Source organism: Nicotiana sylvestris, chromosome 6, assembly GCF_000393655.2.
Source record: "Nicotiana sylvestris chromosome 6, ASM39365v2, whole genome shotgun sequence".
Classification (NCBI taxonomy): domain Eukaryota; kingdom Viridiplantae; phylum Streptophyta; class Magnoliopsida; order Solanales; family Solanaceae; genus Nicotiana; species Nicotiana sylvestris.
In genome coordinates this window covers 66,278,266-66,295,236 of record NC_091062.1, presented here as the reverse complement: position 1 = coordinate 66,295,236, position 16,971 = coordinate 66,278,266, and the positions used below count along the sequence as shown (strand labels likewise).

General features: G+C 37.6%; 1 protein-coding gene across 2 annotated transcripts; it reads right to left on the bottom strand.

The window, feature by feature from the left end:
• Positions 1-699: 699 nt before the first annotated feature.
• LOC104248222 (cell division cycle protein 27 homolog B) lies at positions 700-16,734 on the bottom strand. 2 transcript variants are annotated; one of them, XM_009804471.2, is made up of 16 exons: positions 16,471-16,734; positions 15,654-15,726; positions 15,420-15,529; positions 15,239-15,285; positions 14,146-14,243; positions 11,707-12,005; positions 8,139-8,294; positions 6,832-7,048; positions 5,367-5,581; positions 5,209-5,274; positions 3,595-3,714; positions 3,393-3,469; positions 2,542-2,661; positions 2,185-2,404; positions 1,819-2,100; positions 700-1,256 (listed from the first exon to the last, which is right to left on the bottom strand). In XM_009804471.2, the coding sequence occupies exons 1-16, from the start codon at positions 16,573-16,575 to the stop codon at positions 1,206-1,208; spliced, it is 2,256 nt and encodes a 751-aa protein (XP_009802773.1). In that variant the 5' UTR covers positions 16,576-16,734; the 3' UTR covers positions 700-1,205. The 2 variants fall into 2 exon arrangements, with proteins under 2 accessions (XP_009802773.1, XP_009802837.1); XM_009804535.2 differs by having other exon boundaries at positions 15,420-15,523.
• Positions 16,735-16,971: the final 237 nt, after the last annotated feature.

The window sequence follows — 16,971 nt, the reverse complement described above, 5'->3', positions numbered from 1 at the left end:
TATTGATATGGATGATGATGAAGCTATTGCAACAGGTATGGAGAGAGTCTATAGGGATGGAGACCTCTCTCCCATGCATGGAGGAAAAAAGAATAAGGCACATCGAAGAAAGAAAAGCTGGGATAGCATTATTACTGGAAGAACTCTCCCTATGAGAGTTGCAAAGCAGGTTTCTCTATCAAGATCATATAAATGTTGAATATCCAGTTGATATCGAGTACGGTTGAAGAGGAAGACAAGAAGAATTTGGCAATCGTTAAAGGGCTTCAGATTGTAGAAGACTTCACACAAGAAGATAAGCCTGGCTCAAATTTTCTTATTGTATTTTATCATTTTATTAGTATTATCATTTGTATTATCATCATAGAGTATGCTATAAACTTTATGAAGATCATAGCTTATTTGATTGTCTCTCATTCTTATTTTCTACATGCCTAATAGGAGTAGAGGTACTTGACCTTATTAGCATTAGCGAAGGCCTAACCCCCCTTACTTGTACTTATTCCTTTTTGAGGTTTTATTATTAATAATAAAAAGCCACTAGGCACACTGCCTAGTGGTATATTAGCTTTAAAACAAATAAAAAGTAGTAAACTCCTCTTTAATGATTTTACCTGTGTGATTCTATCTGATGGTATTACAGGTGTATTATTCTACAGGACGCCTAACTAGAAAAAGAGTCTTTCCGGAATCACGTAATAATGTAACTTTTGCACTTAACCAATTAATTTTCAAAATGGATATTAGTATCGCAAGGGTGAAAATCACTACCCACGCAACTTACTCAAATGATTGATTCATTTTTCAATTGCTTTTTCTGTCCTTTTCTTTCGCTGACCAAGAAAGAAGGCCGCATCGAACCACTTTTCTGCTCTATGTTGAATTTCCGACGTAATTTTCTGAAGATTGATGAAAAAAGTGTGCGTTCGACAGAAGCCTCTTTTGGCACATGCTACAGCTATTCTCACAGGAAGTACTCAACTTACAACTTGATATTGTTACACAGCGTCCTCTCTGAGTGCGAGACAAACAATCCATGAGATCCATTCTGAACTGCATAGAATTTTCACGGAAAGTGTGTTTTCTCTGCAACTCGTGGAGCCTTTTCTCGAAAAGCACAAGCATACCGAAACTTCAAGCAGTTGATATTTCGAGCTGGATAATTTACAGTTTCATCTTCTCTTTTTCCAGTTCATTCAGATAGATTATAGCTCATCTTCCATCTCATCTGGTACATGCAACTTTTCAATGGCAGCCTGATAGAAAATGAGGAACAATGAACAGAACTGATATCAGCCTCAACTTGTCAAATCAGTTTGAGAATAAAACATGTATGCTAAAAAAATATGAAAGACTGCGGGACAAAATCATCAGAACTATTCAGAGAGCCAGAGAGGAACCTACACTGTCAAGAGGCATCCAGAGAGAAGTGGAAATACCACAACAATTCAGGAAGTGCTGGGAGTTAGTTTTTTTTTTTGTGTGTGTGTGTGAGGGGGGGGGGGGGACGGGGGAAGAGAATGAATAGAAGGGGTAAAGGTGAACAGGACCAGGGAAAAAGAAGGCAACATAATACAAATCTTTCCAGCACCAGAGTAACGTAGAAGGTGATTTCAGTAGATGTCTGAATCTTTTTTCTTTCTGGTACCAAGTCAGAAGTAGAAATACAATACAGTAAAAGAGGGACGAACAGAAACCATCATGCTCTGACATGTTAAAACCTACTTCACATTCAGTGGTAAAAAACTTTACCAGGCGCATATTTGAAAACATACATATGTATACATGTGTAGGTACATATATACTGTAGCCAATCACCTTAATGGTTGCAACATCAGTTGCAGATGGTTTTAAATCCAATGCTACTCCAAAATGAAGAATGGCTTTGTCGTACATATTACGCCTCTTGTAAATCCTGCCCATCAAAGCATAGACACTGCTCTCACGAGGAGCATGCTCTTTAAGTTCCTCTAGGACTCCTAAAGCTGCATTAAAACTTTCCATGCTCACAAGGATGTTAGCCTTCTGATACATGGGAAGAGGATTCTTCTTGTCCGCTATGATAGCCAACTCCATCACTTCCAATGCCTCCTCATTTTTCTGTACATCCATAAGATGCAGATTAGAGTTTTAAGGTCGACATCCTGTTTCAGCATGAAAAATCAGAACAGGAAACTACCACACCTTCAGAGCGTGTAATGCAGTGCCAAGATATGACATGATAACAGAAGAATGTGGATTTATACGCAAAGCCATTCGAAAGTGATGTTCTGAAAATTCAAACTTCTCCTGCCGGAGATATATCATTCCAAGCCCATACCAGGCATTGTAATGCCGGGCATCCACACGAAGCGCACTTTGATAGCTCTTAATACCATTTTCAAAATCTTCTAAAGCAACATATCTGAAAATATAGACAGCAGGAGCTTACAACAAAAAAAATTAATGATGCACCTCATAAATCGAAAAGAAAGTAAGTTTCCAATCCACATTTCGCCAATAAGAAGGGAATGATGAAGAAAGTGGAGGAATGTGCCATACTCATGACCACAAAGCGTGTGCCCATATGCAAATCTGGGATTTAGTTGTACAGCTCGCTGAAAATTTTTAAGAGCAGTTTCATGATCTTTCTGTAAGCTATAGCAATTACCCATAGCACACCTGCCACACCATGGATAAAGAACATTACCAACTATGCTTCATATCATTAAGAGAATAGATGATATTAGTTTTTCTGTTTAGCTCCAACTATACTTGCTACAGTCATTTTAGAAACATCATTTGGCACCGTGACAGATCAAAGCTTTACTTGGTCCAAGAACTCCACAAACAGTAAACTTATAACCAACTTTAAATGTATGGATGCATGATAACCTGTGGCAGATGCAGTCTCTTGATTACATATCAACATTATGTTTCAACGTGCACTTTACATGTTATATTCCAGGCAAGAATGAAAAAGGCCCCTCCTAACAATCCAACTTTAGTGAGGCATTTTCTCTTCTAGTATAAGCAGCTTCAAAAAGAATACCAATTTTGACTAAGTCAACCATTTCGGTAAACTTCTTGATTACTTATCCACACCCTTGAGTGCAAACAGTGAAGACAATATTTTCACACAGAAGGATATAATTCCAACAGGTGAAGCAGTAACAACGTAACGCAGCAGGAAAGAAAACCAAAATATAAGAAGTTACATTGTCAACAACTTGATCAATGATCAAAAGCAAACATGGCGATGGCCTGGTGATCAATGGTATAATCCATGAGTAAAATAAACTAATACTGCTATAAAGAACCCCATATAACCACATATCTCTGTACAGAAGCAATAAACAGCTCTAGTAAAATCTGCATAACAGAGTAATATCTTTGGATTTTACAGGAATTACCAAGATTGAGAAGCTAATCTATCAGTCGATACCAGCTCCTGAGCCAGATAACTCAATTTCATGTCCTCCTTGAGATGCTAAAATAAAAATCAAATAGTTTGTCACGAAAGAAAAAGGAAGAGAGGACATGAAGTAAAATCTGCATAACACAACAAAGCATAGAAGTTCTAATTGAAAGACCGAAAGAGCAAAGAAGACTCACATACAACACTGTCGAGTACATGTCCATTCCTTCTAAACTATAAGGCGAGGCCAGACGAGCAAGGCCAAATGCATTATCTGCTTCTAGATAATCGACCATTTCAAAGTATGCTCTTCCAATCTGGCATTCAAATTTGCACATGAGATACCATAAATAGAACGATACCAAGAGAACTTTTTTTATTTTATAAGTAACAGATACCAAGACAACTTGAGAGCAAGTCGGTGTAATCAAAGGCAAAAAGCTCTAAAAAGCGCTCTAGGTCTATTTGGGCTTTAAGCGCAAAGCGCACTTAAAGTGTGACTTTAGTTAAAAAAGACGCAATGAAGGAAAAAAATAAAATTCAAGAACAAAGCAACAAATTCATTCATAATGTTTCCCTTAGGAGCTAACACACTTATTTCGGATTATATTTGTTGTTCAGTGCCGCTTGATTCAAGAGAGAACTCATGGGCAATGAGACACGCTTTAGTGCTTTGCCTTACACTAAAGCACAACTTAAGCAAGGTGAAGCGCCCTCCTTGAGCTTTTCTGAGCTTCAGGGCTTAAGCGCGCCTTAAATGAGCCTTTGACAATACTGGGGCAAGTTAAGCTGAGAGATAAGTAAAAAGGAAGAACTACTCCTATACCACTGTAGAAAAGGCAAAAGATCCTAAAAACAGAATAATGGTCCTGAAGATAAAACAGCAAGGTAGACGTTCTCCAGACCATGCAAAGCAGTGCCTACAACCTTGGTCGTTGACAAGCAATTTGACAAAATCACAAGAAGAAATGCACTTAGGGTGACTGTTGAGTGTGTTCACATTTAATGGACCTCTCAAATCCTCCCAGAAATATAGGATGTCCTTTTAATTCTTACCCAATAATCTACAACAACAATAACAACAAACCCAGTGTAATCCCACAAGTGGGATCTGGGGAGAGTAATGTGTACGCATACCTTACCCTACCCTTGTGAGGGTAGAGAGGCTATTTCCGATAGCCCCTCGGCTCAAGGAAAGTACTAAGTGGGATTTGATCCCTGCTCCTCTAGGTAAATAACTCTGCATTCAACCAAGTGCACTATTTAGTCTCTATCCCAACAATCTAGACTCTGTAAATGACAGTTCCATGTTCCGTCCAAAGGATTTCCTTCAGAAACTCACACGGCAGTATCAAGATCCTAGATAACCACCACTGTTGGAAAATAGTGCTCCCTGCTAATCGAAGAAATCCGCAGAAGACAAGCATATCTAGTCCAGGCCACCAGATATTCTTGCTGTGTACTCAAACAAAGCTAGTCTAAACGATATTTCTTCTACTGTATCTATATATCTATGTAACAAATCTAAATGTTGGACTTACATCATGAAGGACCAAGAAAGATTCACAAAATCAAGGCAATAAAGAAAGGAGCATGTCCAGCTAGGTAGGAAAGGAATTTGTAAGCAATGTCAATTAAACAACAAGCAAATAAACAGAAAAGGACAAAACAAGTGGATATCTCCTATTCCTTGAACTAACACAAAGGGAAAACTTAAATCAACAGGACTTTAAACGATCAGAAATATAAAAAGACAGCCATTGCCTCCAAGAATATTGGGAAAAAGTAATGAAAACAAACAGAACCTTTACCTGGGAAAGCACCCATCCAGTTTGATAATGCTTGTGTGGTAGTTTGTTATAAACATCTAGTGCATCCTGTTCCACCAAAAAGCATCAGATTCAATCAAATCAATGCATTATCACGAAATGAACAATGGATTCATCCATTCAAAATCAAAATGCAATACCTGGCATCTATATAAACACGAAAGTCTGTAACCTTCCCCAAGAATCCTGAAAAGGGCCAATATTTCTGCAGCACCTGAGAGGATAGATGTGCTACTCACATTAACCCCAGAGGCAGAAGTTGTGGGCCCTTCTTGTTCAAGAGGTCTAGCATCTCCAGATGGGTATGACGAAGTCATATTTAGCCGAGAATCATCAGAAATGTCATACCGAACCCCTGAGATGCAGACGTAACACAGTTGAGAATAAAACACATCCCAAAGGTAGATGTCCTTTTGCTTAGGTAGCACAGTGCACAAACACTAGAAAGAAATTCCACAGAAATTTAGCTATGGATTTCTAGTTTTCTTGTTTTTCTTTGGGTTGATAGCAGTTGTGTCAGATGAAATAACAATTCATCTGTACTCTTGAATTCTTTCAAAATGATTAATGCATCAATCATCTACTCCAACAGCCAAATTGCAAATAACTAGAACGGGAAATTACTGAACTAGAGTTTCGTTTCAACAAAATAAAAAAGAGGAGAGAAAATGGTCAAAAGAAATAGAGGAAGAAACCCAATCTACTGAACCAGTAGAATATACGAGCATGCACAAGTCTATTCGAAAGCAATCCATTCGGAGCACAGGTGGAGACAAGGTGGGGTTTGCTGCATCCCTTAAGTTTTTAGAAAAAATATGTTAAGAGATTATATGTCTTTATAAGATGATAAAAAGTTTCCAGCAAAAACCAAAGTCTAGTGATAGGAGGGTGTGGAGGCCGAGAATTAGGATAAAAGGTTAGTGGGTAGCCGTGTGTTTTACTTGTCCATACCAGTAACTGATAGTCTTATATTTTCTTATTTTTAGATTCCTATTACTACCTGTTGTTTCTTTCGCTTCGGTTGTCTTGCTATCTTGCTGACGTTACTGCTTGTTGCTACTTGCTACTGCTTATTTTTTCTCATTTCCTTGAGCCAAAGGTCTATCGGAAATAGCATCTCTACCTTCTCAAGGTAGGGGTATGATCTGCGTACACACTACCCTCCCAGACCCCACTTGTGGAATTACACTAGGATTGTTGTTGTTGTTGTTGAAGAGATGATATGTCTTTATAAGATGATAAAAAGTTTCCAGCAAAAACCAAAGTCTACTTGACTAAGCTACAATTTAGCTCCATTCAGGCTTGGATGTCAGCAGATGACCAGCCAACTGCTGTTCAAGTCCAATAATAACTTCTGAAATTGGAGAATAAATAAGAAAGAAAGGAAAACATTCCCCAACAATCTGTTTTACTCCATGCATTAGTGTTAACTGGTTACAGTCAAAAGTTTTGTAATAATACTTCAACTTCAAGCAATTATACATATCAAATCTTAAGATTCATCTGAAATATTTATGATAAGTGTCCACCAACAAGGTGGACAATCCTTAGACTGAAAATACAATGAACAGAACTGCCAAAAGAGCAGGCAAAAATATCAATTACCTTCACCATAGGCTTCGGTAGCCCAAGATTGTGCCTTTCGACTTGTCATGGAACGTAAAGTCATTGAGCTCAGCTTCGAACTACCATAATATTTGGAAGTGTTATTGGTGCCATTTCCAGAAGCAGCTGATACATTTGAATTTGTGTTTCCAGTAGATTCCCCAGAAAGCCTTGAATTTCGTCGAGGGACAGAATCAGAAAATAACCTCCCAGATATCTGGAAATATAAGAGATAGCGAACTCAGATCCAAAAAATGGGGAATGGAAATCAAAGGAGATAAGGTGCGCATTCAAGGTGCACAATCCTCCAGCTCAGATGGATCCACCAAACAAAACACCAGAATTGTAAAATGTGTTAGTGCTTAAAACTGATATAAAGGAGATCAATGCTACAAAGATGAATATAATCAACATTGTACTTAAATTATAGTTAATTTTTTCCGTCTTTTTAAACAAAAATAAGTACATAAAACAAAATAAGAGGAAGGAGCCTTAAGCTATACCAAAAACCCTAGCATCTAACAACTGACTTCTACAGGTGGAAAATTGGAAAAGGAAAGACAGCAGCTTGCACCAAAAGTTTCACAGACTGAAAGTTTGCTTCCAAATTAAGACAGAAGAGAAAAATAGTAATACTTATATGGTTATTACCAAAATAAAAGCTTTTACTTTGTAAAACATTTATTCTTACATGAGAATTCGCTATATTTTTTTATCGATTTGGTAACCACAAACACCATCGACATATAATAATTACCTTGAAATTCTGAAAGCAGCAATCGCTATAACCCCTGATTAGCAAACGTTGTGTTCTTCAGATAAACCCGACAGGAAAACCAAGCAAAATACCAAAAGAAGATCTTTCAAACCAGTGGACACGTCCGAAATTCAGAGAGGAAAAGCTAAACTAATCCAGGTGAAAACAGAGAGCAGCAGCTAAAGGATAAAGCAAAATTGAAAGCGGCAACCGCCCAGGAGAATAACCACGAAATTACCAAAAAATATTTTATCCAACAATAGAAATGACCAAAATGTCCCTTGTGCAAGCAGGGATGTCAACAAAGACCTCCCTGCTTCACCTGTTCCTACGGCTCTTCTTATAGGATATAATATAATTGTTTTGTGAAGAACCATATATAGGCCTCTTGATTGACAGACATGCTGGAAATCATGCTATGGCATATTAGGAAGTATGACATTACTTCAACGGAATAATCAAAAAGCTAACTATGTCTTGTAGCAACTATACAGAGAAAAAAAGTAATATAAAAATAGTCTAGATGACTGAAACCTATGTATTTGCAGACCTTTCTTAACTTCCCCTCGTCAACAAACTTTCTCCTAGGGGCCTGAATGGTTGAATTGACAGTTGATCGTGAAGAACTATCAGCACCAGCCACAGATGCATTATTCCCGTTTTGCTGAAAATTTCTACAAACTGGAGGTGGAACCACTCCTGACAACTGCAAAGAAGCTGTATTTAACAATCTTTCTAAAAATCATACAGAACAGAAATGCCAGTGTTTCCAAAGTGCATATAAGAATGTCCAATTGTTCCCTGACGCTTTCTTTAGTGTTAGCCGAATTAGTTGCTCTAGTAAAGAACATTACTTGTCTGTGTATTCTTTTATCTTGACTCTTAAGTAGTGCCTTTAAGCTCTAGTCATTATTCTTTTCTTTTTAACTCTTTGCTTGTACTGTGGTAGTGCTTGCTTAATATTCCTATAGTGGCAGTGTTAACAATGGTAGAGTAAGGTTATGTCCTCGGGTGGGACAGGGGATGGAAGACAAGGGCGGTAATGGTGCCTCTAGGTTGAGAGTAGGGTCATGGAACGTAGGTCATTGACGGGGAAATCTAATGAGTTAGTGAAGATTCTCCGGAGGAGGAAGATCAGAAGATCAATATAGCTTGTGTCCAGGAGACTAGATGGGTGAGTACTAAGGTTCAGGATGTAGAGGGGTTTAAACTTTGGTACACAGGAGGCGGGAGGGGCAAGAACGGGATAGGTATATTAGTTGATGGGGAACTCAGGGAACTAGTAGTAGATGTTAAGCGAGTGAACGACAAGTTGATGGCTATTAAGCTAGTTGTTGAAGGACTTATTGTTCACGTTATTAGTGCTTACGCACCTCAAGGGGGCTTGGACGAGGAGGACAAAAGACACTTCAAGGATTTGGACAAGGTTGTGCGAGATGTTCCTCATAACAACAAGCTATTCATAGGTGGAGATTTCAATGGGCATATTAGGGCTTCTAGGGGATATGACAAGTGCATGACGGCTTCGGTTTTGAAGTTAAAGAAGGAGGAACTTCGATGTTGGACTTTGGTAAAGCTTTTGATTTGATTATAGCTAACTCATGTTTTCATAAGAGGGAGGAGCATTTGTTCACCTTCCAAAGTACGGTGGCCAAGATCCAGATTGATTACCTCATCTTCAAAAGGTGTGATAGAGGTCTATGCTCGAATTGCAATGTTATTACAAGCGAGAATATCGCAACCCAACATAGGCTGTTGGTTATACATTTTGAGATTAAGAGGAGGACGACAAGGGCAGCGTACGGTCAACCAAAGATCAAGCGGGGAGCCTTGACTAAGGATGTAGCCTAACAGTTGGAGGAGAAATTGGAGGAGAAATTGCAGGCAATGGGGGCCTGGAGGAGTAATGGGGACGCGAGTAATATGTGGACCTCGACAGCGAATTGTATTCGGAAAACTGCTAAAGAGGTGCTAGGGGTCTCGAAGTGTTACCCTAGTAGACACAAAGGAGATTGGTGGTGGAATGGACAAGTTCAAGGAAAAGTGAAAGTCACGAAAGCGGCATATTTGAAGTTAATTGAGAGCAAAGACAAGGAGGAAAGGAGTACAAATAGGGAAGGATATAAGAAGGCTAAGAAGGAGGCAAAGTTAGTCGTTAAGAAGGCTAAGATTGCAGCGTTTGAACGTTTGAACGTTTGTACGAAGAACTTGGGGTCAAAGGCGGGGACAAGAGACTGTACAGCTAGCCAAGGTAAGGGAGAGGAAGGACTGTGACCAAAACCAAGTGAGGTGCATAAAGACGAGGATGGTAATGTATTGGAGGATGACGCACATATTATACGAAGATGGCAGACGTACTTTCATGGACTTTTGAACGAATAGGGGGATAGGAACATTGTGTTGGGGGCTTGGAGCACTCCGAGGGTCATTGAGATTTTGGGTATTGCAGAAGTATCAACGTTAATGTATTGGAGGATGACGCACATATTATACGAAGATGGCAGACGTACTTTCATGAACTTTTGAACGAATAGGGGGATAGGAACACTGTGCTGGGGGACTTGGAGTACTCCGAGGGTCATTGAGATTTTGGGTATTGCAGAAGCATCAATGTTGAAGAGATAGTGGGGGCTATGTGTAAGATGAGCAGGGGTAAAGCGACCGAGCCAGACGAGATTCCTGTGGAATTTTGGAAGAGCGCGGACAGAGCAGGCTTGGAGTAGCTTACTAGGTTGTTTAATATCATTTTTAAGACGACGAAGATGCTTGGAGAATGGAGGTGGAGTACGATGATTCCAATGTACAAGAATAACATTGATATCCAAAATTGCAACAACCATAGGGATATCAGCTGTTAAGCCACACTATGAAAGTTTGGGAAAGGGTGGTGGAAGTAAGGGTGAGGAGAAGTGTGTATTTTAGAGAATCAGCTCGGATTCATGCCGGGGCGATTGACTACGGAAACCATTCACCTTATTAGGGGACTAATGGAGCAGTATAAGGAAAAAAGAGGGACTTTCACATGGTTGTTTATTGACCTAGAGAAAGCTTGCGACAAAGTCCCGAATTGTTGAGTCCTATTTTAATAAATTGAAAAAGATCAGAAGCTTAAAATAGTTTTAGTTCCTCACTTTATTAAATCAAATGAATAAATGCCCTTGGACAAAATAGTTTTACTTCCTCATTTTATTAAAGCAAATGAATAAATATTGTTGAATCATTCTCTTTCAACTGTATTAGTTGATTTTCCAATGTTTACCCCTTTATGTAGCCAATCAAATAACTAAGATAAGCATTTTCTATCATCATCTCAGTTAATGAATCACAAAACGTAATACTTTTAGCTTTTCTTTTTTCTTCAAAAATTACATACAGAATCAGTCAATGTCTGGTTGTAGACTGGAATCATTTTAGTTTAAGGGAAAAAAAGTTATTTATCTTTAAAGAAACATACAAAATTAAGCATCTCCACTGAAAACACAGAGCCATAGCTGGCAACAACAAATGACCCTTTTCTTAAGTTAGCGCCAGAAGAAACCAGTTCCTGATTGCCCATATAGAAAAGAAGCAAAAGAAAATTTGTCACTGAACAGCCAAGCTAACAATAATGGTGGTCAGCACTGACAACCGCATTTTGATAAACAATGTAGAATAGTTATGCGGAACAAATACAGAACTGGATAACCATAAAATAGCTTTATGATTGCAGACAGAATGCAAACCATGCCAGCAGCAGCATAATCTTAAAAAGTAAGACAGTCACCTGACGTTTGTGGAGTAAATAGAAGCTATCCCTAAGATTAACAAACGGATAAGCTGTTATCCTATTTCTGTGGCACTCTAAGCTATCTTCACGTATAAAAGGACTTCGTAAGAAAGTGCCAAAGAGCAAGGTAGAAGGTTCAGACTTGAGTATGATAACATCTCCCCAAATTGTTTTATCAAAAAGTGCCACTTCTGATTTAGGTGAAACCAATTTTAAGCTCTATTACAATAACCCCCAAGTGAAAACAATTGGCACCGTTTAAAATTGTTTAAAGGCTTAAAAAGTATTGTGTTCTACCTCTCAATTAACATAAATACAGTTAAAGAGTCAGGCAGTCAGCATATCGAATTACCTGTGTAGCCATTGGTGAGGGAGTGCTGTAGAATGACATGTTAGTAGAACCCCCACCTATATTCTGGGTAGCAGCTGCTCCATTATAATTTCCAGAAATTTCTCGAAGATTATTGCTGTGGGTATGTCTTGATTGCCTAGGACTGATGTCGTCCGAGACAATATTCCTTGCAAAAACTACATTCTGATCACCAGTAGCTGCTTCAAATGTTTGGGACTGGGTTCCTTGGTACAAGTGTTGTTTCTGAATGCAGAGAGAAGATGCTTCCCCGAAAACTGCAGCTGCTTCTTCAGCAGCACCTGGTATATCATGCAACATAAGGACGCAAAAATTAGAATGGTAATCAACGACAACTTTCCTCAAGTAGAAAATAGTCCGAAATATGAAGCCTTACTGAGAGCATTTATTTGAAAAACAAATAAATTGCATGTTCAATCATTCTTAACAACAACAACAACAACGACCCAGTATAATCCCACAAGTGGGGTCTGGGGAGGGTAATATGTACGCAGACCTTAAGAATGTTCAATCATTCTTAAGTCAATGGAAATTTATGCAAAAGTTTTCAAATTCAATACACCACTCTAGTTCATTTTCTTTATAGGTAAGTTTTCCAACCACTCAAGTTCACAATGACGGCAACAAGAGAAATATCCCAAATTTCTGCAGAAAATGTTAGAAACTATAACAATTAGCTGAAAACACTTCATTTGTTTCCAATTACTTTAAAAGGTGGTCGAAATGTTTCCGACTTTCAAAACAAAATCTCTGGTGACTTCATATGATTGTATCATATTGTAAAATCACTCTAAAATAAAACAATGTTATCTACTGAGAATCTGACTGCTGAGAATCTGCGAAAGAGGGGAATTACACTTGTTAGTTGGTGCTATATGTGTAAAAGCGCAGGGGAAGAAGTTGATCATCTTTTGTTGCATTGCCCTGTGTCCTCGACTTTGTGGAGGGCGATCCTGAACCTTTTTGGTGTTCAATGGGTGATGCCAAGCACCGTAAAGGAAATGCTATATAGCTGGCCGCTTTCCGTAGAAGAAGAAAGCAAAAGGCGTGGAAGTTCGCCCCGTTAGCTCTCATGTGGATAGTTTGGGGAGAGAAATAGGAGAGCTTTTGAGGGGATTGAGTCTCCTTTTTCACATGTTAATTATAGTCTTTTATCTTTGATCGCTTTTTGGTGCACTCATATAGCCCCTATTTGTATAGAAGATTGGGCGTCTTTTGTAGAGAATCATGTTCTGATGTAAATTCTCTACTTTTTGGTATACTTCTTGTATACGGGAGTTCACTCCCTTTTGATTAATACAATTTACCTTATCAAAAAAAATAAAACAATGTTATCTACATATTCCTAATCACTATCAGTTAATAATTCTTTTTCTGATTGAAAAATGTGTCAAATGTGGCATGTGTCAATTACAGTAAAATTATAAGGTAATGCTAGGGCTAACAGGACATAGGTTAAGTTTCATCTAGTTGGAATATCTAATAATTTTTGTGGAGGTAAACTGTAATCCCTACAATTCCTCTTTCAGCCCTTCTAAGACCAAAAATAGTATTTGCATTTTTCTAACTTGCGTAATTGGTCCAAAATATGCTATGCTAGTTTGAACCTTAAATTTAAAATGACATGCATATCTAATATGAAATGTTTCGTTAAAAGAGTCATTATTACTAACACTGTAAAAGTAATTCAAAGCTTTTTTAAGTCAATCCCTAGGACGTTATCTATACATGATCATTCTTGAAAGAACTTGTCAGGGTTTTTTCGCCAATTACATAAAAAAGATATTATCAAATTTATGACATATCCAATGGTTACACCTAAATATAAGTGTCAAACCAAGACACGTGATATTTGTCCAATGTTTGACAATGTCAAACTACGAACTTAGCTGTTCGAACAATGAAGACTCAACTCCAAGTCTCTAACAGTACTAATACTTACTACAAGTATAAGGGAATTTTACTTATTCTTTATGGTCACATATTCTCATTGCCTGTTCATGGTTAAAACAAACATAGTTCAACAACCAAAACAGTTTTAAGACTGTTCGTTTAATCACAAACTGTATCCGAAATTCTAGCTTAAGAAATTGATAGAACAAGGTCTACAGGTAGTCACAAAATTATATCACTCAGAATTGATCATTAAAGTTATTGTTTGTATAACCCAGAAATTAACTTTTCTAGCTTTAAAACTCTGGGTGGGCGGTCCAATCATCTACTCTTCTCCACTTAAATACCAGACCAAGTGCACAAGTCAGGATTTAAACCCATCAATTGCGCCACCGCACATCCAGCACTGTATTACTTTTATTCTGGGGGCAGCATTGATTGTTAAGCTGTTCCAATAACAAATATTAAAACACAGCCAAATATTCCAAATAGAACTTAAATGTTTGTTAAAATTATTCTAGCACAAACCTAATATACACAACTCTTCATATGCAGCCCATAGCAATGGATCCAACAACAAAGCCTGATTGAAATGCTGGATGGAACTATTTCTTCTATCTGTATACCTGAAATAATTATCCAGTTAAGAGAGTACCCTGGAGTAGTGCAATCCATGTGCAGCTATGCACAACAGCAGATCACCACTATCATAACTCGTCTTATTCTCCATCAATTGTTAATTAACAAAAAGTTTAAGGGAAAAAAAGAAACAGAGAAATATGTTCAACAACCTTAAGAAATAACTCAAGAGACATCATTTATGACAACACACCAAAATTTGAGAACGAGTTTATTAAATTAAGAAAATGAAGAAAGAGTTATCATCTACAAAATAGGTGGTTATGAAGGAGTATTCAGCAAAGTCCAAGGTCATTTATAAGAATATCAATCTTCAGTTTGGTTTTTGAAGAAACTTGAATGCATAGTGGTGAAAAAATTCCTCCACGAGTATAAATTATAATGACCAAGTTCCAAACACTGAATCTAATAGAGGTAAAAAAAGAAATAGAAGAAACAGGGACGGAAGGATTGTATTGATATATATAACCCTTTCTGCACTTCAATAAAGTGCTAATTTTCACATTAGAATAGAAGAATCAACATTCTTAGGGTTAATAAAGTTTGGCGTAGTTCACATATTTAAGGTTGCAGTTTCTGTACCAGTCTTTACTAGTAAAAGGAAAAGATGTTGTTCTTATGCCATACCATCCTTCTCCATCATAGTACGCTTAAATACAATGTTAATTATCACAGTAGAACAGAAGGATCAAAAATTTTGAAGTTAATGAAGTTTGGCATAGTTAAAATATTTGATTATGCAGTTTCTATACCATTCTTTGCTTTACAGCAAAAGGAAAATACAGGATCAATGAATTTTATCAGCATGAAGAAGCTTTCATGTGTACTAAACATGATGATGACAAGTGGAACACTACCAAAATTCATTGTTGCAGTGAGAAGTATTAACTTCATACATTCCAGATACATCAATGCAGTTTCAGTATGAAGAAGCAAGGCTAGAAGTTAATCCTCTTAAAAAAGACAAATTAAAAATGTGAACCTGTAAATAAGCCCAAGAAGGTAATGCCCAGCTGCACCATTTGGAACCTGCACAACAATCATTTAGCTATAAATTGAAGAAGCATGTCAATGGCTAAAAAGAATAAATTAACTGGGGGCTACAACACTATAAAATCTGCAAAGTGGATAGATATTTGGAACAATGGTTTTTATAACTCTACCTCTGCAGCTGGTTCATTAGGGGGGCAAAGTGCTGTCTCGGCTTCATTGAGAAGACCCATCTGAAAGCATGATAGTGCAAACAAGTAGCGAGATTGAGCCATACCTGTCCCTTAATATCATAATGATGATTATGAGCATAATCTCAAGGACAAAGGATATCAGACATCCAAAGATAATACTCAACTAACAAGTAACACAGAGGCATATTCATTGAATTATGTAAAAATAAATACCTTTTAAAACATGGTATGCAGCATAAGCCTGTTGGTTCTGCAGGTAGCAGCCAGCTAAAAGCTGCATATTTGTCTGCACTCGACATAGAATATTATAGTAAACAAGCGAAGTATTATGAACAGCTTTCATAGACAATATTAAGAGATTTCAACAGAAGGACATCCCAAATGTCAATAATGTGTCTAGTTAGGGACCAGTAGTAATTAAAATCATCAGTGCGGAGAAGATTGAAAAGGCTTGGAACTGGGATAATACTAGTCTAGTTCGTAACCAGTAAACTATTAGAGAAGCTTACCACTCCATGTTATTTCACAAAACAAGACATTGATGAACCTCTAAAATGAGAAGAGAATTTTTTCATTTTGATTGAGACTCCAAAAACCGTAAGTTTCTTTGCTATATACAAAGAGTGGTAATCATAGTGCCTGTAGCTTTTCAGTAATTTTAAGCACAATATTCTCACCCCTGCTTAAATATTCAAGAAGCTAATTGTTTGATATCAATCGGTTAAAAAAAAAAGTTTGGATATTGTGTCATCCATATGCAATTACTCTACTACGTTACTAAACCCTTTTCCCCAAACACTTCAAATAGAACCCAAATAAATTTAAGGAAAGAAAAAAGAGAAACACACGCGCTAATTACAGTAGAGCAACAAGGAAATAAGGGGGAAAACCCCAAAACCTAATCACGGCATTTCTAGAAACCAATCTAAACTCATTCAAAACCTCAAAATAGTGGAGTAAGAGTTTTCTCCGACCCGATGAACTGAAGAGAAAAGAGAGCGGGTGGGTGAAAAAGAGTGGAGATACCTACCTCAGAGGGGAACTCGGCACAGAGGCGTTCGCACATGAAAATGGCGTTGCGGTGCATAAAATGCCGCAGGCTGTTCTGCACACACTCTATTAGTATGCTTTCCATTGATAATTTTGGGTTCCAATTCAGAGAGAGACAGCGATTCCTAAAGCTGAGGTTTTTGTATACATTTATTTAGAGAGAGAGAGTATGTGTTGCTACACTCTAGTGTGTGTTTGTGTGTGAGGTTCAATTTTTCAAACGGGGGAGTCACAAATGTTGCATACGAGCGATCCAAAACTCGAGCACCTTTTGTTCGTCCATCAATTCCCAAAAATCTAATATGTATTTTGGTTTGAGGATGAAAATAAGAGAGAAATTCAAAAATAATCAGATTTATAATTGATCATTCAAAAATAGCTCAGTTTCAAAAGTAATTGAAATTTAGCCACTTTTTATGTAAAGATAAATTTGAGCAAAAACACTGTTCAAAACCCGAAAAATACGCATTCCAGCATAAGT